This window comes from Musa acuminata, unplaced genomic scaffold (assembly GCF_036884655.1).
Source record: "Musa acuminata AAA Group cultivar baxijiao unplaced genomic scaffold, Cavendish_Baxijiao_AAA HiC_scaffold_667, whole genome shotgun sequence".
Lineage (NCBI taxonomy): Eukaryota > Viridiplantae > Streptophyta > Magnoliopsida > Zingiberales > Musaceae > Musa > Musa acuminata.
Window position 1 is genome coordinate 1 of NW_027020903.1, and position 22500 is coordinate 22500.

A 22500-nucleotide genomic window follows, 5' to 3' on the forward strand; every position below is an offset into this window, starting at 1 on the left:
TTTGTAATTTTCTAATTGTTCCAAACTATTACTAGTGGCATTAATCAAATTTTGTTTTTCTCGTTCTATTTCAGAGTATCCATTCATTCGATACTCATCTGCTTCCATTTCCACTTTACGTAAGCGAGCCCGGGCTCTTTCGAGCTGCTCAATGGCCCCTTTACGTAATTCTTCCGAATTTCGAATAGTATTCAAAATCCTCTGTTTTCGATTATCTAATAAATCATTTAATGAAAGTAGATTATCTTATCATTAATTTCAAAACTTCCATGATCTCTTCCCGAACCAAACATGAATCTTTCGATTCATTTGGCTCTCACGCTCAATTATTTATTTTATTTATGGTGTGGGTATTCCCATATCTTTTTTAATGTTTTATTTATGGTGTGGGTATTCCCATATCTTTTTTAATGTAATGAGCCTACCCTCTCTTTTCTGTTTGTATTCAAAGATGTCAAAACTGATACAAGACCAGAATATCAGGAGGACTCTTCCGACTAGACCAGACAAAAATCTAGAATTGTCAGCAAAGTTGTTTCTTTATTTGTATTTTATTTATATTTGTTTTGTATTTTATTTATCATTTTCATTTTTAGAATTCTATTTCATTTTTCATTTAAAAAAATGAAAATAATAATTATTATATTTTTTATTTGTTTCTTCAAGTCCAAAAATTCCTCTTTTTTTATACATAGGTCGTCATTTCGGCATTAGATAAAAAAAGCAAAGTGCTCATTTTTCTAGTAAATGGTTCAAATTCTTTTATCGATATGAGTGTTCTATATCAAATCAAATAAATTACCAACTATTTTTTTTTTAACCATTTCGTTACTAACGTAGTGGTAGAAGTGGTAGAAAGAGTACCATGTTTTACCTGGACTTTAAACAATTTAGCTTTAACCATGTTAATGGTCTCACATTATTGGTTGATAGAGAATCAAAGTGGATTTACCAATAAGTCACGAAATGCTATGGTTCTTACATATGATTTCTTAATTTATTCAGAAGTAATTCGTCGAGATCGTGCACCTTTTTCCTATTTCTCCTATAAATACCATAAATAAAGTGCAGCTGGATGGATCCACCTATTCTTGAAATACACAACTCGCACACACTCCCTTTCCAAAATAAATCAATACACCAAGCACTACACTTAGATTTATTGGATTTGTTGCTAAAATATCGGTATTAAACCCGAAACTCCCGGCGGATGGCCAGTGACCCAAGGAAACGAAAGAATCGATTACATTTTTCATATGCTCCCCTCTCTTATGGATAGGACTAACAAAGAACAGAGTTCTTTTTGTATCACTTCACTCGCCTTTTTTTGATCGATTTCTTTTTATTAATTTCATTTCCACTTTATTTAATGGCAATAGATTAAATCATTTGTTTGAAATTTATTATTTTTTAAGTTTTCAAGAAGTTTCCAATAAGATACTTTACTTAGGTCTTAGATCTCATATCAATTGATAACTATTTCGTTTGTTGAAACGCTTCGAACAATGAAAGTAAAAAAGTTTTCTATTGTACTAAGCTAAGGACAGAAAGGAAGAAAGCAAGCGAATCTGGTAATTCCTCATCCTCAAATCAGCCCTTCCTGGCGTATTGTCTCAACAAATAAGTAATTTATAAGTAAAGTGTAAATATAATTCGAAGAAGCAAAGGGCAATTCCAAGTTAAAGTTAATAAAATAAGAAAAAAGTATGTAAGGTACTTTTTCTATTTATTTCTAGGATTAAACAAAAGGATTCGCAAATAAAAGCGCTAACGCCACGACCAGTCCGTAAATTGTTAAAGCTTCCATAAAAGCTAGACTAAGCAATAAAGTACCTCGTATTTTACCCTCTGCTTCTGGTTGTCTCGCAATACCTTCTACAGCTTGGCCTGCAGCAGTACCTTGACCAACTCCAGGTCCAATAGAAGCAAGCCCCACGGCCAATCCAGCAGCAATAACGGAAGCGGCAGAAATCAGTGGATTCATGGTAAGTTCCTCGCACAAAAAAAAAGAAATGGTTAATGATACAATCAACCAATGAATTATTACTCATTTTATCATTAAGATCCAGCGGTCCGAAGTAACTAAAAACTCCGAATTGAAATGATAATATTACTAAATTACTGAACTGAATCGTCACAACTATCTCGTTTTTACCCATAATGGAGTTTTTGTAAATCCATATGCATACAGTTCTAACTATTGTATTTCTTTGTTTCGAACCACTCTTTCATTTAATTCTTCGTTCTTTACTACACCATTCTTGAGTTCATCTCTTTGTTCATTCAATCCACAATCACAGACAAAATAGAAGGACTGATATTGAAATCCGTCTAAATGGAGTGTGACTAAATGCAGTGTGAGCTGCAATCAATATCAATCAAATTAATACCAATACAAATCAATATCAATATATCAATATGTAGTAATATAAAAGTATGTAGTAGTACCAATATCAATATATAGTAATAATTAATACTAATAATTATCGATAATATAATTATAAATGATTATATTAACTAATACTTAATTGATACTTAGATATTTTACATATGAATATTAATACTTATATTAATATTAACTATTAAACTAATTATTAATGTTAACTAATACTTATTTTATTACTTATATTTATTTACTTATATTTATTTATTTATTTATTATTATTTATTATTATATTTATTATATTATTATTATATTAATATTATTATTATATTATATTATCATTATAGGATTATATTATGTATAGGATTATATTTTATATTATGTATAGGATTATATTATGATTACAGAGTAGAAGTTATGATTATAAAAATAGTAATAGTATGTAATTAAGTAATAGCATGTAATTAAGTAATAGCATGTAATTATGTAATATAGTGATGTTATATAGGATGATAGGGATAGCCTTATATAACTAATGAATATCTAATGTCATTCTAATATGACATATATATTTGTTTCTTCCATAACGTAAACCACCCGCATTTTTTTTAGATTAAATCGGATTCTAGAATCATTCCTAGAAACATAGACGGGGTCCGAGCTTATAGACATTACATACATCTAGTATAACCTCCCCAACCCTTCTTTTTTTTTTTACAATTCTGTAATACCGTCCATCTTTTCTCCTAAAACTCTAAGTCATATAGTAATACGTTATTATGTTCCCCAACCAATTGGATTATCTTGAACCACGCATGAATTGGGATAAACTTACTTAATAATAATAATAAAAAATAATAATAAAAAGACTATTTTGAAAGCTAGTCAATGATGACCCTCCATGGATTCACCTATATAAGCCGCAGCTAACGTTGCAAAAATAAGAGCTTGAATACCACTTGTAAATAATCCAAGAAACATGACAGGTATAGGAACTACTGAAGGGACTAAAGAAACAAGAACGACAACTACTAATTCATCAGCCAATATATTCCCGAAAAGTCGAAAACTAAGAGATAAGGGTTTTGTGAAATCTTCTAGGATGTTAATTGGTAAAAGTATTGGAGTTGGTTGAATGTATTTCCCAAAATAACCCAATCCTTTTTTGCTAAGACCCGCATAAAAATATGCGACTGACGTGAGTAAAGCTAAAGCAACAGTAGTATTTATATCATTCGTGGGCGCAGCTAACTCCCCATGAGGTAACTGTATAATTTTCCAAGGTAAAAGAGCACCTGACCAGTTAGAAACAAAAATAAATAGGAACATAGTTCCAATAAAGGGAACCCAAGGACCATATTCTTCTCCAATCTGGGTTTTGCTCAAGTCTCGAATAAATTCAAGGACATATTCGAAGAAATTCTGACCGCCGGTCGGAATGGTTTGTGGATTCCGAACAGCTAGGATCACCGAACCTAATAAGATAGCAATTACTACCCAAGAAGTGATAAGTACTTGGGCATGGACTTGTAAACCTCCTATTTGCCAATAGAAATGTTGGCCTACTTCTACACCCGATATATCGTATAACCCCTTGAGTGTTTTAATGGAACATGGTATAACATTCATATGGTCCTCTAACAAAAATTGAACTTCAAAAAATAAATTATTTTGATTCAACCATCTCTTTCTCAACTCACCAACTTGAATCACTAATTGTATTCATCAATCGTATATTTAGGATATCAAGAAATTACATAGGATACCAAGAAATCACATAACATCATAACATATTATCAATATGCCCACATTTCCATTTTGTTTTTTCTTTTTTTTAATTCAAGAATAGTAACCGATCCAATAAATCTATAAAATCCCCAAATAATTAACTAATTATTCTTAATCATAATCAACGATTTCTTATATAGCTACAACGGCCCTCACAAATTGCGGATACTAATTTGTTAAGAACCAATCGGATTGAAGCTATAGCGTCATCATTGGCTGGGATCGAAATATCTGCGAGATCGGGGTCACAATTTGTATCGATTAAACAAATCGTCGGAATCCCTAAAATTACACATTCTCGAAGAGCCATATATTCTTCTTGCTGATCAACGATGATCACAATATCAGGCAATCCCGTCATATATTTGATACCGCCGAGATATGTTTGCAAGGCAGATAATTTTCTCTTCAACATTGCGGCATCTCTTTTGGGAAGACGGTTGAGTTTCCCCATCTTTTGTTCTGCTCTTAAATCCCTGAACTTTTGAAGTCTCGTTTCCGTAGTAGACCAATTCGTTAACATACCACCGAGCCATTTTTTATTAACATAATGACACCGGGCCCTTATTGCAGCTGATGCTACTGAATCCGCTGCTTTATTTTTGGTACCAACAATTAAGAAGTTTTTTCCCCTACTTGCTGCATCAAAAACTAAATCACAGGCTTCTGATAAAAAACGAGCCGTTCTAGTGAGATTTGTAATATGAATACCTTTACGCTTTGCAGAGATGTAAGGGGCCATTCTAGGATTCCATTTCTTAGTACCATGACCAAAATGAACTCCGGCCTCCATCATCTCTTCCAAATTGATGTTCCAATATCTTCTTGTCATTTTTCCCCACACTTCCTTTTTGTTTTTTCTTTTTATTTTTTTAACAAAGAGACGAGGTACTTTGAAATAAATAATTGTTCCGATGGAACCTTCTACCGGGAATTAACCGTTGATACACGGTACAAACCATTAATGTCTTTTAATTACTTATTTTTTTTTTACCAAATCAATACTCGGACCAGATAGTTAAGTTAAAAGACAGATAGTTAAAGTGAAAAGATAGTTAAAGTAAAAGAATCTGCTCTTAGGAATCATGAAATCGCGTAAACGATTGTTCTGATGTCTCATGGAAATGGGACGTAAGAACAAAATAATTCTCTATGGTGTAACAAAATATCTCTCATTTCCAAATCGAATAGATTCTTTCTTTTGATTTCCAAATAAATGTTCTTGTCTTGCCTTGAACGGTGCACTAATTTTTTGAATCCGGTACCAACGGGTATAATCCCACCCAGAACAACGTTCTCTTTCAGGCCTTTCAACCAATCAATACGACCTCGTAGAGCAGCTTTTGCTAAAACTCGAGCGGTTTCTTGAAAACTTGCTTCGGATATGAAACTTTGAGTATTCAAAGATGCCCTCGTTATTCCCAATAGGATTGCCCGATAAGAGATCGCTTCGTCCAAAGCGCGCCCCGCTCGTTCCGCTCGCAACAATCCGATTAATTCCCCAGGTGAAAAAACATTAGACATTCCATCTTCTGAAACCAACACTTTTGATGTTACTTGACGTACAATAATCTCTATATGTCTATTATGGATCTGTACCCCCTGGGATCGATAAACCTTTTGGATTTTATTAACCAAAGAGATACGACTTTGAACTATGGTTAGCTCCGCTTGAATCAAGAATCCCCAGGGGATTCCAAGAATTTTTGGTATACCTTCGTTCCAACCTTCAACTCTCCTTTCGAGGTTCATCGATATTGAATCAATAGAACGTACTTCTAAGATTTGTTCCACTTTTGGAAGACCTTGCGTTATGTCACCAGATCTCGATTTTTCATATATAAATGTAACTAATGTATCTCCTTCGTAAAAGATTTCTCCATAATGGCCATGAACAGTAGCTCCTGGAGTGGCCAAATAGGGCTTAGCCGATCTTATAACTAAGGAGTCAACATGAACAATTATGATCTGACCAGATTTTTCTACGTGTGGTTCGTATTTGAATAGACATACATTTTCACAAAAAAATTGTCCAAGACGAATTTTTTTAGATGTCTCTTCCCAATAATCGTGATGGAGAAAGTGCCAATTCAAATGGAATGGATTCAAAATGATGTTACTGCATGGATCGGGGTTATAAATCCTCCTATTTTCATCTATTAAACAGTATTTAAGTACTTGAAGTACTTGGAAAGTCTGTTGAAAATTGTCAAGTAGCAAATATTTCTTTAACAAGATCTGATTATAAGTTATTAAATGGTAAGATGAATAGAAATTTGCTATTTTAGGTACAATAGTGCCTAAGGGACCCAGCAAATCCTTAATTGGGATTATGGGATCCGATTCTTTTGTCATATTGTTATATTTTGAACCATTGAATGGGCCAATTCGAAAACAATTGGATGATGACAAAATTATCAAAGATTGGCATTCCTTATTTCGATTTAACAATGTACCAATAGTACCTTGATGTTGGGTAAGTGATTGAATCCTGGCCTTGTAAAAAAAAGGATTGATATTTGTGCGATCTAATCCATTATCGGAAATCAATCCGGAACTTGCCCTATCATATCTTTTTCCGGTATACGAAATAGTGGACTTGACTAACTCAATTCTTATGAAATCTCGAATCAGATCATTTGTTCTTACCTCAACAAAGGAAGCGTGAACCTCTTCCGGAGAACCTTTTTGCTCTTGATCCCAATTCAATACTAAGCAAGTCCGAACTAATTGAATACTTGTGTGAGAAATTCCTCGAATTGACTTGCCATTTCCATGAAGGATATAATTGACAACTCTAAGTTGGACATTATCCTTTTCCCGCAGGAGATCTTGAGGAAAAAGTGTTGCTAAATTTATGCCATCAGCTATTTCATATGTGACTACGGGTCGAACCAAAACAAAATACTTTTTCTTGGTAGGTGTGATCCGTTGGACATAGATCCAATTTTTCCATTTTTTTGATTCCTTAGAAATTTTTTTTTCTGTTTCCGGTGGTATCAAAATGCCGCTGTGCCTGGATATCTTATCTGCCTCTCCAGGAAAATAAATATCTCCGGAAAATATTTTTAGTTCAATATTTTTTTTTTTCTCTCCACTCGGACTAATCCGCCTACTCGACTTCTTGTATTTAAAGCGAGTTGTGTATCTACTCCAATGATACTATTGTTCCGGACCATTATCAACGAAGATCCGGGTAAGATATGCACTTCTTCGAGAATGAAAAAAAACCGATCTACTTTCGTTTGGTATTTCGGACTAAATTCTTTTGGTCCTCGATACTCAATCAAATCCTCTTTTTTTATGATTGAATTGACCTCTACGGTTCCATATTTAGTAATTCCTGAATTGCTTCTTCTGTATCGTGGATCATCAAAATAAGCAAGAATACTATTTCTACGTAAAATACCCTGTTTTGGTATTTCGATCGAAATACCAAAACAGGGTATTAGTTCTTTCTCTCGTTCTTGATTGTATTGTAATGGGATGATGAATCTATTTCTTCGCTTTTTCGCCAAGAAATAAGAATTCCCTTGGATAATAGAAGGATATATGAAATTCAAATGACCATTAGACATCGTTTGATCAGGTCTTATTGAATAGTCAATAATTTTCTTATCTTTTTTACCAGAAGTATCCAACAATTTATGTCTTATTCGACCATTAGTCATTGATAGGTCAGAGATATATCTTTCTTCGACAGAAAAAGAATAAACATTCATTTGATCTTGATCCTTGTGGAGCGAAAAAGACACTATACTGGATCTGCACGGACCTCCCGCTAATATCCATAAATGACTCGTTTTTGATAATAGATGAACATTACCATATGTATATTCAGGTGCATGGTGGACATCGGTACTCCAGTGCATTTCTCCCTCTGATTCAGAATAAATATGTTTTCGTACCTTCTCTTTAAAATGAAAAGTGGACGTTCCAGCACGAATCTCAGCAATCACTTGTTCTGATTCTACATATTGATTATTTTGAACTAAAATAAAACTTTTTGGTGGAATATTTACATTATGTAGAATATCCCGACTCTCAATAGTTACATACAAGTCTATAGAACATAGAAAAGCAGGATGCCCATGACGGGTACGTGTGGGATGAACCAAATCCTCATTGAATTTTATTTTTCCATTAGAAGGAGCTCGTACATGCTCGGCAGTACCGCCTGTGAATACTCCACCGGTATGAAAAGTTCTTAATGTTAGTTGAGTTCCTGGTTCCCCAATTGATTGACCCGCAATAATACCTACAGCTTCTCCCAATTCGACCAGGTCGCCATGAGTAGGACTCCGACCATAACATAATTGGCAGATCCAAGATGTACTCCTGCAAGTAAAGGGGGTTCGAATATATATTGGTTGTGCTCGAAAGGTTATGAATCGATTGACAAGTCCAATCCCAATATCTTGATTTCGAGTGGCAAGGCATCGTAGACCGATATATATATCGTCCGCTAATACACGACCAATTAGTGTTTGGACAAAAATTTTTTCCGTCATCCCATTTCGAGGACTCACGGAAATACCTCGGATAGTGCCACAATCTGTTCTACGTACAATAATATGTTGAACTACTTCAACAAGTCTACGTGTGAGGTATCCAGCATCTGATGTTCGTACAGCAGTATCTACAACTCCTTTGCGGGCTCCATAACAGGAAATTATATATTCTGTCAAAGAAAGTCCTTCACGTAAATTGCTTTGAATGGGTAAATCAATCATTTGTCCTTGGGGATCCGACATTAATCCTCTCATACCTACTAATTGGTGTATCTGAGATGCATTTCCCCTAGCTCCCGAAAAGGACATTAGATATACTGGATTAGAAGGATCAGTCATCCGAAAATTAGGATTCATTTCTTGTCTCAAATATTCACTTGTAGCATACCATATCTCAATGGATTGACGTAATTTTTCTACCGCGTGTACATTCCCATAATGATGGTGTTTATCCAAAATAAAACTTTGTTGTTCAGCGTCTTGGACTAACCATCCCTTAGAAGGGATTGTTAAAAGATCATCAATTCCTAATGAAATAGATGTAGCAGTGGCTTGTTGGAAACCCAAAGTCTTTACTTGATCCAAGATATGTGATGTATATGCCATTCCGAAATGATCTATTAACCTGCTAATAAGTCGTTTCATAACAGTTCCATTTATCACTTTATTGTGAAAGACCAGATCGGCCCGTTCTGCCATAAGTACAGTACCTCTTATATTTATTCTGCTAAGTAGGATTCGACAATGGACCTGAGTTAGTGATTCGAAAACTTCCTTTCCTCAATCTCAATCTTGATTCACGCAGAAATTCAGAAATTATGATACCAGTGAAATTGGGGAGACCCGAATTCCCATGGGCACGAACATCGCCTAATCTGATTTCTTAGTTTAGATAGCGTATGAGTAGGCTCGACAAAACCCCTGTATGGCTTCTTCTATTTCCCGATAAAAAGAAATATGACCAAGAGTAGTTCGAATGTATATACAACGGATTTCCTTTGTTACACTTCCTTCTATTAGATAGTGCCCATAAATCTCATGATAAGTACCCAAAGATTCATATTGAACTTCGATGGGAACTTCTCTTGAGCCAATGACACGTTGATCTAGTCTCCATCGGAGCCACAAAGGACTATCTAAACTAATTCGTTTCTGTTGATAAGCTCCAAGTGCATCATAGGAACTAGAAAAATAGGGTTCTTTCTTTTCCGTATACCTATAGTCATTTTTTTTATTGTCAACCTTTTTATTTTGGTAGTTTCCGCAACTATATCTATATGGATTATACCTATTTGCACAAATACCTCGACGATTCCCGATCGTTAATAAATAGAGTCCGATAAGCATATCTTGAGTTGGTACGGAAATAGGATCCCCAATAGCTGGAGACAAGAGATTCATATGAGAAAACATAAGTAAACGAGCCTCCGCTTGAGCTTCCAAAGATAAAGGTACATGAACAGCCATTTGATCCCCATCAAAGTCTGCATTGAAACCCTTACAAACTAATGGATGTAAACAAATAGCGCGTCCCTCCACTAAAAAGGGTTGGAACGCCTGTATGCCTAATCTGTGCAGGGTGGGTGCTCTATTCAATAATACAGGATGCCCCCGCATAACTTCTTGAAGTATTTCCCATACAATGGGTTCTTTTTCCCGAATTTTACTTTTAGCAATTCCTATGTTAGAAGCAACATGTTGTCTGATTAGACCACGAATTACAAATGTTTGGAAAAGCTCTATTGCTATTTCTCGAGGTAATCCACACTGATGTAATGAAAGCGAAGGACCCACGACAATGACGGAACGTCCCGAATAATCGACACGTTTACCAAGCAGAGTCTCACGAAATCTTCCCTCTTTGCCTTCAATTACATCTGAAAATGACTTGTAAACTTTATTATGACCATCCCTCATTGGTTGTCCACGGATCCCATTATCAAGAAGTGTATCCACGGCCTCTTGTACCAATTTCTCCTGACACATTACTAATTCCCCTGGCGTAGATCTACTTGTTGCTAATAGATCGGTAAGAGTATTATTCCGATAGATAACTCGTCTATAGAGTTCATTAATATCCGAACTCATTAGTTTACCCCCATCTATCTGAATGATTGGTCTCAACTCGGGAGGAAGAACTGGTAATAAGCACAAAACCATCCATTCTGGTTCTACATTTGTTCGAATAAAATGTTTAGCTAATTCCATGCGTCTAACCAAAAAATCCTTTCTTCTTCTAATTTTTCTATCTTCCCATTCATTTCCAGTGGACCCCTCCTCCCCTAATTCCTTCCATTCTACTAATGAATTACCCGTAATAATTCGCAAATCTGAATCGGCTAATTGTTCTCTGATAGCACCTGCTCCTGTAGAGATTTCTCGATTTCGAAATGTCTCGAAGCCTTGGGTAGTAAAAAAAAGTGGTATGCTGTATTTCCGAGATTGGATTTCATATTCGAATAAACCTCGTAATCGTAAGAAAGTAGGTTTTTTCGCTATGGGCCTAGCAAAAGAAAAATCGAGATAGGTTCCTGTAGGATTGGATTCCCCCTTTTAAAATCGGACGTGAAGGTTTCCTTTCATCCGGCTCAAGTAGTTACCTCAAAAAGGGGATTCTTTCTTATTTAAAAAGTTTGTTCGAAAAACCCTACAAACAAAGAACTACTCCTTACTCAAGTTCCCACTAAGGACCAACGATTCATTCTTCTTTTTTTACTTTCATTTTCCGAATTACTTATGACAAAATAAAAATGTAGGATTTTTGAGTAGTCTACTTCCCGTCAAATGATGAATCCCCTTAAAAGAATACTTTGGGACTCGTAAGGGATTTACTTGTCTATATATCGTTCTATTCGATCCTTTAGGTCCCTACTCACCTCGATGGTTATCCCATGATGCCCCTTGAAGCATATATGCGATAGATAGACTTCTGTAACCATACTATATTTGCTTGCTTAAACGGAATCTCTCTATAAAGAAATGGAATAGCTGATTCCACAAAAAAGTGTTTTTTCACGAGGTATAACTAGCAATTCCTATTTATACGGAATCGACCATGGATCAATTCCCCTTGCATTTGGAAGTATTGAATACACCTATAATTCTGAGTTTCGTGTTACTTTTACTTCTCCCAAAACACATGTCAGAGCCGGGGGCACCCCAATCGGATTGAATGGGATGACAGTTTCTCAGTCCGAATCTGTAAAACGAAAATTTTGATCAAATCACACATCGCAGTATACTAGGCCTTCTAATTCCTTAAGGGGTTTATCTAAAAGATTCGCGATATAACTAGGAAGACGTTTCAAATACCACACATGAGTCACTGGACATGCGAGTTTGATGTATCCCATTTGATATCTTCGTATCCGAGAATCAACAAATTCCACCCCGCATTGTTCACAAAATTTCGGGTCTTCTTTTTCAGCTCCAATCACTCGATAATTTCCACAAGCACAAATTCCACTTTTTATGGGCCCAGAGATTCTTTCACAAAACAATCCATCTTTTTCTGGTTTATTGGTCTTATAATGAAACGTATAGGGCTTTGTCACCTCTCCAACTATCTCTCCATTAGGTAAAATTTTGTTGGCCCAAGCCTTTATTTGTTGAGGAGAAACTAGTCCAATTCGAAGTTGTTGATGTTTATACCGGTCAATCATAGAATAGAAATTCTGATTCATTCAGATCAAGCTTCCTTCCTATTAATCTGGAAGTTCTTCTCAGATACAAGGAAATGATTCAGTTCTAAGCTAAAGATCGTAGTTCTCGAACGAGCAATCGAAAAGATTCTGGAGCATCTTCTGGGTTAGATACTCTTCCTCCAATGATCGTAGCACCAAGTACTTCTTGACGAGCTCTAATATGATCAGATTTATAAGTAAGCATCTCTTGTAAAATATGAGCAACACCAAATCCCTCTAGAGCCCAAACTTCCATTTCCCCTACTCGTTGTCCCCCTTGCTTCGCCCTTCCTCTAAGGGGTTGTTGTGTAACAAGTGCGTAATGTCCACTAGAACGTCCATGGATTTTATCATCAACTTGATGAATTAATTTTAAAATATAGGACTTTCCTATTAGAACAGGTTGTTCAAAAGGATTTCCTGTTCTTCCATCAAATATTCTGCTTTTTCCCGGATATTCGGGTTCAAATACCCATGGATTTTTTGTTTGCTTACTGGCTTCATATAATTCGGAAAACACTAGTTTTCTCGAAGCCTCTTGCTCATATCTCTCATCAAAAGGTGCTATTCTATAATGTCTCTTTAGCAGATCCCCCGCTAACCCGAGCGAGCATTCAAATATCTGTCCCACATTCATTCGTGATGGTACTCCTAATGGGTTGAAGACCATATCAACAGGTGTTCCATCTTGCAAATAGGGCATATCTTGTCTAGGCAAAATTTTTGAAATGATACCCTTATTCCCATGTCTTCCAGCTACTTTATCACCTACTTTGATTTCACGTTTCTGTGAAATATATACACGAATCATTTCTGAATTATAACAGGAACCCCCCTTTTTCCGGATCCATCTCACATCAATAACGCGACCTCTTCCGCCTATAGGTAGTTTTAGAGAAGTTTCTTTTGCAGTGGATACCTGAATTCCAAGTATGGCTCGTAATAATCTATCCTCTGGAGCATACGACGATTCGTTTGCTGTCTGAGGTGTTAATTTACCTACTAAAATATCACCTGTTTCTACCCAAGATCCCAGCATCACAACTCCATTTCTGTCTAAATTGCGGAGTAAATGAGCCTCTAGATGTGGTATTTCCTTAGTGATTCTTTCAGGTCCTTGGCTTGTCACATGAGTCTGAATTTCATATTTCCGGATGTGAAAAGAAGTATAAATATCTTCATATACCAGACGTTCGCTAATTAGTACTGCGTCTTCAGAATTGTAACCCTCCCATGGCATATAAGCTACTAATACGTTTTTTCCTAAAGCAAGTTCCCCCCCAACTGTAGCCGCACCGTCCGCTAAAATTTGTCCTTTTTTAATGCATTTACCCCGCGGAACCTGAGGTTTTTGATGCATACAAGTATTTTTGTTGGAACGTTGATAGATAACTAATGGAATACTTATACTTATAGTAGTGTCCCCATTACTTGATAAAATGATCTTGTGAGGGTCAGTATAAATGATCTTTCCCTCGTGTTCGGCTATAGCGGAAACCCCCGAATCCAGAGCCGTTTGGCGTTCCAGTCCAGTTCCAACAATGCACCTCTCGGACTGAGAAAGCGGAACTGCTTGGCGCTGCATATTAGAACTCATTAAAGCCCGATTCGCATCATTATGCTCGATAAAAGGAATGAGGGAAGCTCCAATAGAAAAATATTGGAAGGGAAAAATACTTCTAAGATGAATCTGTTCCCATGCAATAGTCAGGAACTCTTGACGGTATCGGGCTGGAACAACCTGTTCTTCCTGAATACCCCGATTCAAGGCCAAAGAATTTCCCGCTGCTACCATATAATATTCATCTCTATTTGGTGATAAATAAACTATCTGTGCCTCTTTTGATCTTTCAGATATTTCATAAAATGGACTCTCTATAGATCCCCAATGGCCAATCCTCACATGAATGGCTAAGGATCCAATAAGTCCAACATTGATTCCTTCGGACGTGTCAATTGGACAAATACGTCCATAGTGGCTAGGATGAATATCTCGTATCCGAAAACTAGCAGTTCGCCCCGTCAATCCTCCAGGACCCAAATAACTCAATTTTCGCCCATGAACGATTTGTGTCAATGGATTAGTTCGATCCAAAACTTGAGATAAAGGATGTAGGCCAAAAAACGATTCATAAGTGGTTGTTAATGAAGTTGAAGTTACCAAATTTTGAGGAGTCGGTATCAATTTATGCCGAATTGCTCCACATATAGTTCCTCGAACCGCATTTTCTAAACGAACAAGAGCCAGTCCGAATTGATCCTGTAACAGATCCGCTATAGAACGAATCCGTTTATTTTTCAAGTGATTCATATCGTCAAGTGTACCCATTCCAAATTTAATTCCGATCAAATGATCCGCAGCAGCCAATACATCTCGTGGTAATAAAAATGTATTGTTCTGAGGTATATCAAGATTCAGTCTCCGGTTCATATTTCGTCGACCAATCCTTCCTAATTCACATCTTTGTTGAAAAAATTTCTTTTGTAATTCTTTACATAAAGACTCAGAAAATACCGGATCCCCGCCTACACAAGCAAATTGTTGATAAAATTCCAAAATAGCATTTTCTTTTGACCCAATCTTTTTTTTCTCCTTATCATTCGGGAAAGACAAGAAAATTTCAGGGTAACAAACATTATCTAGAATTTCTCTTAGATTCGAACCCATAGCTGATGATAGAATTAGAATAGATATTTTTTGTTTCCTACTTACACGGGCCCATATCCTTGCTTTTCTATCAATTTCTAATTCCGATCTTCCTCCCCAATCTGATATTATTGTGCTGGTATAGACAGAAATTCCGTTATGGTCCAATTCTGAACGGTAGTAAATACCAGGACTTTGCAATATTTGATTGATCACAATTCTGTATATTCCATTTACTATAAAGGTTCCCAGGGAATTCATTAGGGGAATGTTTCCAATAAAAACGGTTTGTTCTTGCATATCTCTACCGGTTTTCCAAATTAATCCCGCGGGTACATATAATTCAGAAGAATATGTGAGTGATTCATACACAGCATCTCTTTCGTTTATCAAGGGTTCTACCAATTGATATCTTTCCACAAATAATTTAAATTCAATTTCTTGATCTGTATCTTCAATTTTTGGAAACTTATGAAATTCTTCCGTCAAGCCCTCATTAATGAACCTACAAAATCCCTCAAATTGGATCTGACTAAATCCAGGTATTGTGGACATTCCCTCATTTCCATCATTCCGGAGCATCTTAATCTTAAGTTTCCTGTTTATTGAAAAATCCCATTATTAGCTCACTATTTATCGAACCATACGGATCGATCTAGCAATGATGGAATGTATATTCTGTTTACTGAATCACATGAAATTTTAGCCAACTCCATATACCATATATGTATTTCATACGTATGAACGGAAATGAGACAGAGGAATGAAGAGCATTTTCGACGCAAGTTCGAATTTGCGACAGGTACAACAGGAACAATATAGAGTTTCCCTTTTTAGCATACTTAATTTTATTTGAGTTTCATTTCATGTTCAAAAAAAATTTCGAATTATTTTTTTGCTAGTAGAATATATAGAATATGATTGAATTGCGTAATAGGAGTAATATTTATTAAGTGCATGCCAATATAGCTATCTACCTGTCCGCATATCACATCTTTTATCGTAATTTCACTTGTGGCAACAGAAGTCAGGTCGCACTATATCATAATTCCTATTTTTTCTATTGCATATAGAAAATGAAAAAAGAAGGCACGACGATTCTCTATAGGGATATGGGATATGTACATAAGAGCGGTATCTGTGTAACAATTTCTGTTTTGAGGTTTACATATACACATATTATTGTTATAATTTATATTGTTATAATTGAAATTGAAAAAGATTGATTATTGAAAATAATTGATACTGAATTAGTCATAAATCAATTTGATTTTGTTATGCCATTAAGGAAACGCAACAATTTGAGATACAAATTGAAGAACCTTTCGCTAATTCAAAACAACAAAACAAATAGTTAATGGTTCCAATTTGCCCTGAATTTTTCAGTCTTTGACCAGAAATCTATTTTTTATCTTATTTGGATCGAATTTGGTTTGGCGACATGGCCAAGTGGTAAGGCGGGGGACTGCAAATCCTTTATCCCCAGTTCAAATCTGGGTGTCGCCTGATCAACAAAAAACTTGGGATTTCTTATTCTGCTGATTTAACTCGACGAATTCTGTCCCCGGAGAAGGAGAGGCAAAAGGATAAGCCTATCGATACTTTATTTTTAGAATCTGTAGTTCTATAAAGAAAGTCAATTTTTTTAAAGAAAGTCAATTTTTTTCTAAAAATCCGGGCTTTGGGTGTGGCCCAAACCGGTACAAATAGGGATGAAGTAAGCCTTACTTATTAATATGATTATGATTTTAATATGATTATGATTGGTTCGGACATTTATTTTATAAGTAGAATAAATAAATAGTGAAAGTAAATTCTGGGATTCAAAACTACGAAAGTAAGAGGTCGGAAATCTTGGTATCCAAAGGTTCCTAAAGGACACTCCATTTTTGCTACTAGGATTGAAGAAGAGATTGTACGAAAGACTATCAAGAATTCCTAATTATTTTACACTACCACCGTTGTGTCTACTGACTCTGTCTGGAATTCGATTGGATAGGCTGATGGGAAATCAATTTAGAAGTTGTGGAAAGGACTGAAGATACTTTGTATCCAGACTCACGAGAGTCTCTGAGTACTCAAACATTCAATCAGGATAGTTGGTCGGCTCTTATTGAGTAAAGAGTAAAAGTAAAAGTTGAAGAAACAAAAAAATTTCTTTGCCCGTGTAGGAATTTCTTTGCCCGTGTAAGATAGGGGGATTACGAAAAAAAGAAAGAATGTATGTAATACTGGTGATGGTGTCTCCCCATTCTTTCACAAAAAAAACAGTAAGGCTTAGATCAAATAGGAAATAGAGGTATCTGATAGATAGTTATCTATCTTGATGGTATATTTTGATGTCTTTTGCTTATGAAAAAGGGTAACAAACAATAGGTCTTAGTACTCCTACATGTTCCATTGGGATAGGAGTATTCCTTTGTTATTTCATTTTCCGAGAAAAGGTGTGTGTATTGTATTTATGCTTAATGCTTCCCGATTCTACCAGAAATCTTATAATCTTGTTACGAGTAGATTCATTGGATTGGTTCATCAATAGCCTTAAGTTAAGTCAGAATTCCATTTTGACTCTGCGCCATTGATTCCACTATGATTATTGATCAATAATGGAATAATTCCTTCATAGAGATAGGAGACATAATTTATATGGATATAGTAAGTCTCGCTTGGGCTGCTTTAATGGTAGTCTTTACATTTTCCCTCTCACTCGTAGTATGGGGAAGGAGTGGACTCTAGGGGTACTACTAATCGAGTAATCGATTGAGTAATTGAATTCTATCAATTGTTTAATTGATCGTTTTGCAAAGCTTTAAAAAAAGAATGTCTCTGTTTCAAAATTATACTGAAATACAGTAATGAATAAGAAAATACAATAATGAATAATAACCATTCGATCAAAGAATGAATGATTACTATAGTTGTATTTCGAAACCTAAATCTACGCATGATAGGAAATTTTTTCCAACCGAATTCTTCCTAAATATTCTATTTTGATAAACCAGCTCTTACCAGAATTATGGATATTACAAAAAGAAAAAATCTGAAATTGGTTTTTTCTTTTTTTCTTTATTTGTTTCCCTCTTTCTTTACTTTTACTGTTCTAAGAGAAGAGAAAGCCGTTCCGCTATTCTAATTATATTAGATTACGACAATACATACTTTCTATTGGAAATGACTAGTTGTTGTCCAAAGAGGTTCTACACATAATAAGATTAGATCTTTCTTCCGTTGAGCGATCCACATATCGCGCATTTCACCTTTTTTTTAGACTCCTAGAGATTTTTTTATGCTTTTTTTGACTCATCTCATGTCATGTTTAAGCATAAAAAATTGGGAAGGTCTACTCTATTAATCTACTTCTTTTTCAAATCTGAAGAAGTTATCATGGAATAGAACTCCGCAGATCATCTGTTAATAGATCAAGCAATGACTTCTTGAGATGGGAAATCTAAAAAAAGAAAAAGATTCTTTTCTTTGGTTTCGTTTTCTTTTATCTTTTTTTTTATTTAATTTATAGTAGAATATGCCCATACTCTTTTTGTCTTGCTCCATTGATTCCTTTGATAGATCTCGGGACCTATACCTATATATATATAAATTCTAAGAAAGCCAGGAATTAGAAGAGTTGGTCTTCAATTATTTTGAATTGATCGAAATCCACACAAGTAAATGTAGCCAAAAAAATAATAGAATTGGACTGTTATTTTGATGTACTATTTAGATATACATCTAATCTATGTACATACATATTGTATATTGACCTAGATATAGGCTTTCTCTATATAAAAGCCTATATCTGTATACAGTACAACTTTCTATGAAAATCATTAATAGGATAATAAATACTATACCATACTATCTCGGCTCAGATACTACTATCTCAGATACTTATTATCTCAGATACTTATGATTCCAGACAGATCATTTCATTTAAGACTTGGAGTTTGAATCCGTTTCTTTCATTTATTCAATCATTGATAAGAACTAATAAATCAAGTTTCAGTCAAATTAATCATTTTGACTGACTGTTTTTACGTAGATGATAAGTAAAAAGGCAGTAGGAACTAGAATGAACAGTGCAGTAGCAATAAATGCGAGAATATTTACTTCCATAATCTCATTGTTTTTTTACTTCGCAATAACTCGGGATCTAATCCCATAGAGATGAGAAATTTGATTCCTGTAAATTCAATGGGATGAATTGCATCCTGATGATACTGAATCGGATCAATATTATGAATAACAATATCTGATCTATCAAATCGATTCATCGTCGAGAATTGAATAGTATAACATAGGAAGATCCTTTATCCATACTAAATCTGAAATGGGATTCCTGATCCAATAAAGAATCCCATTGAATTTTCATCCTTTTCCACTTTTTCTTTTCTATAAATAACCCTACCGTCTTCCTTATATACTCCTCCTTCGTTATACTTATACATACAATTATGTACATACAATTATGAGGTATTATATGACTGGTATTCTATGAATCACACACAGATCCAAAGAGTAGAAGTGAGATGGAAAAAGGACGGGTTAAGTATAAAAGATCTAATATAATTCCAACAAATTTAATAAAAAGGAACGTTGCTTGGTCTTTTCTTTTATTTGATTAGTATCTCTTTCTTCGATTGGGACTGGAAGGCATACATCAAAAATTCAGTGTGCAATTTAAATGAGAATGAGATAGATTGTTTCCAATTAGTCATTGAGGATACACAAACAAAGTCGAAGCTAAAAAGGGTTGTCGTTTAACCTGACAAGTACTCTGTCGAGGTAATTATGTTAAGTTCATTATGTATTGTACAATAAACGAATACAATTTGCGTATGTACTCTCGGTAAAAATAGGAGCACTCTATTCTATTTCATTTATCAAGAAAATCGAAAAAGAAAGTCAGACGAGTATCTCTTAAAATACTAAATATAGGAATACCACCGATTGTACGAATCTATATATGTTATGTCTCTCCCTTATCACTCGGCACTAGTGGAAGAAATGGAAATTCCTGTATTTGTCTGATGATAAATGCGAAATGAAAAACAAAAGAAATAAGGATCTCCACTGGGGATTAGATCTTGCCCCCTGTCTCCTTTTTCACGGAAAATAGATAAATTCATTTCTCCATTCATCGGTCGGATCCTAGTTCGGGACTGACGGGGCTCGAACCCGCAGCTTCCGCCTTGACAGGGCGGTGCTCTGACCAATTGAACTACAATCCCAGCGAGGTGTATGGTATACATATTCTTAATGGTTTCAGAAAAACATTTTCTTCGTCGCGTTGTAACAGAGACACGAATGATATACTAACTGATATCATATACACATAGAACACATAGATATGGACTATAGTGAAAGTGACACGGATTACTAGTAACCTGTGTTTATTTTATTTTATTGCCAAAAATAGATAATCAACCTTTCATTGAGAAAAAACGATTTTTCCTTTCATAATCTTTGCTTTGATTAAGTATTATGAATCTAGATCGTTAGAAAGAAAAGATCAGAACGAATGAGAAAAACATGGATAGAGAAACAAAAATGGACTCTTTCTCTTTTACGGATCAGGTATTTTTGTTTCTGGGGGACAAATTGGTTATATCATTGGTTATATCATATTCATGGAGCGGCGAATTTTTGGGCCGAGCTGGATTTGAACCAGCGTAGACATATCGCCAACGAATTTACAGTCCGTCCCCATTAACCGCTCGGGCATCGACCCAGGAAGAATTCCTTCTAGGCTTATTGATAATCCATGATCAACTTCCTTTCGTAGTACCCCCAGGGGAAGTCGAATCCCCGCTGCCTCCTTGAAAGAGAGATGTCCTGAACCACTAGACGATAGGGGCATATCCGCCCAACTGTCATCATACTATGATGATAGTATGAGTAGTTTTTTGGAATTGTCAATATAATCTAATGATATGACTAGATCTGAACACTCTTTTCTACTTTTATGTTATGATTCCATAGAATTTTGTTTTGGATTTGATGGTTCATGAATGAACCATCCCATACTATTTTATATAGCGAAAGGAGGTACAGGACTCCGTCAGTTCAGGCAGTGATTGGTCCGACAGAACAGAAAAGGGGGTAGAACCCCACTTAATTTCTTTTCTTCAATTTTAACTCATTAATTTTAACTTAACTCATTGCTTCGTTCATTGTTCAGATAAAATATGCCTATCACTATCTCACATTAAGTCAGAAAATTAAAAAACGATAGAAATTTTCCTTTTTTCTTTTTTATTTTTTTATAAGAATTCGGTTCAGGGTACGAATACCCTCATCACATGATTCAAGAAAATCTATCGAATCTATGTCGATGTCAGATTGGTACATGTATCAATCAAGTGAATCTTGTTTTGATGAGTCAGTAAAGGTAAACAAGCGGGGTCGGTCTTGAAACAATTCACTGCATTATTTTTATCAAAAAAAAAAATAAAAAATTTGCCCACTTTTTACTTTTGGGGGGTAAATCAAATTGATTGCTCCTAAATGAACTATGTATATATTATGTGCATATATGTATATATCATGTACATATATTATGCAGTAGACTCATAATGGAAAAAGGCTATAATTCATGAATCGAATAAAACAAGCCCTTTTAACTCAGTGGTAGAGTAACGCCATGGTAAGGCGTAAGTCATCGGTTCAAATCCGATAAGGGGCTTTTTCCACTAAACTAAAGTTTGAGTCTTTGTTTTTCGGTGGAGAATAGAGATTTCTTTTTATTTCTAAAAAGAAAAGGGTAACCACCATTATAATGACTTCTGATTATTACGAGTTATAGTTAAAAAGTGAAACATTATTCATTATTATTAGTATAAATAATAATGAATAATTGTAGTTATTAGAACTAGTCTACTCTGTACTGACAAAGTAGTCCTCTTCATGTCTAATTATTCAAATTTTTGTTTTTGGACAGGAATATTCTAGATGTCCAATCGCTATTATGAATCGCCAAACCAAAGTATTCTTACTTCTCCATTGTTTTTATCAAACCCAGCATCAAATTCTAAATCAAGAAAAAGTAAGTGGACCTAACCCATTGAATGACGACTATATCGGCTATTCTGATATTAAAATTCGATATAGATGAAATTGTACAAGCGGATTTTTTTATTTCCTTAGACCACGCAAGTCAGGAATTTGTCGATATTTCCGATTTAATGAATCTTCTTCTTACTGAATGCTCCATGGGAATAAATCGATATTCTTTTCCGCTACATATAAAAGTTTATTTCGAAAATATATTTTTCAATATCTTTCCTTGATTTCAGAATCAGATATTGTTTTGTTCTTCCGCCAATGCAATAGAGAACGAATGCGAGAAAGGGACTTTACTTTCATTTCCAGTCTACCATTATTTAAATATTTAATCTAGTTTAGGGGCAGGAAAAAACAGTGAATTTTCTTTTTTTTGTTTGTTTGACCCGTTAAAAGATATACTCTGTAACTGTAATATGAGTCATAGGA

General features: G+C 35.0%; 3 protein-coding genes and 2 non-coding genes across 5 annotated transcripts; 2 read left to right on the plus strand and 3 right to left on the minus strand.

Moving 5' to 3' along the window:
* Nucleotides 1-1119: 1119 nt before the first annotated feature.
* LOC135662992 (ATP synthase subunit a, chloroplastic) lies at nucleotides 1120-4680 on the minus strand. Its single transcript, XM_065176736.1, has one exon. The coding sequence runs from the start codon at nucleotides 4010-4012 to the stop codon at nucleotides 3269-3271; it is 744 nt and encodes a 247-aa protein (XP_065032808.1). The 5' UTR covers nucleotides 4013-4680; the 3' UTR covers nucleotides 1120-3268.
* Nucleotides 4681-5019: 339 nt separating this feature from the next.
* LOC135662991 (DNA-directed RNA polymerase subunit beta') lies at nucleotides 5020-12365 on the minus strand. Its single transcript, XM_065176735.1, has 2 exons — nucleotides 11913-12365; nucleotides 5020-11199 (listed from the first exon to the last, which is right to left on the minus strand). The coding sequence occupies exons 1-2, from the start codon at nucleotides 12363-12365 to the stop codon at nucleotides 9571-9573; spliced, it is 2082 nt and encodes a 693-aa protein (XP_065032807.1). The 3' UTR covers nucleotides 5020-9570.
* Nucleotides 12366-12414: 49 nt separating this feature from the next.
* On the minus strand, nucleotides 12415-16172 carry LOC135662990 (DNA-directed RNA polymerase subunit beta-like). Its single transcript, XM_065176734.1, has one exon. The coding sequence runs from the start codon at nucleotides 15592-15594 to the stop codon at nucleotides 12430-12432; it is 3165 nt and encodes a 1054-aa protein (XP_065032806.1). The 5' UTR covers nucleotides 15595-16172; the 3' UTR covers nucleotides 12415-12429.
* Nucleotides 16173-16447: 275 nt separating this feature from the next.
* On the plus strand, nucleotides 16448-16518 carry TRNAC-GCA (transfer RNA cysteine (anticodon GCA)). The gene has a single exon. It is a non-coding gene; the product is annotated as a tRNA-Cys (tRNA).
* A 5104-nt stretch (nucleotides 16519-21622) lies between these two features.
* TRNAT-GGU (transfer RNA threonine (anticodon GGU)) lies at nucleotides 21623-21694 on the plus strand. Its single transcript has one exon. It is a non-coding gene; the product is annotated as a tRNA-Thr (tRNA).
* The last annotated feature ends 806 nt before the right edge of the window (nucleotides 21695-22500 follow it).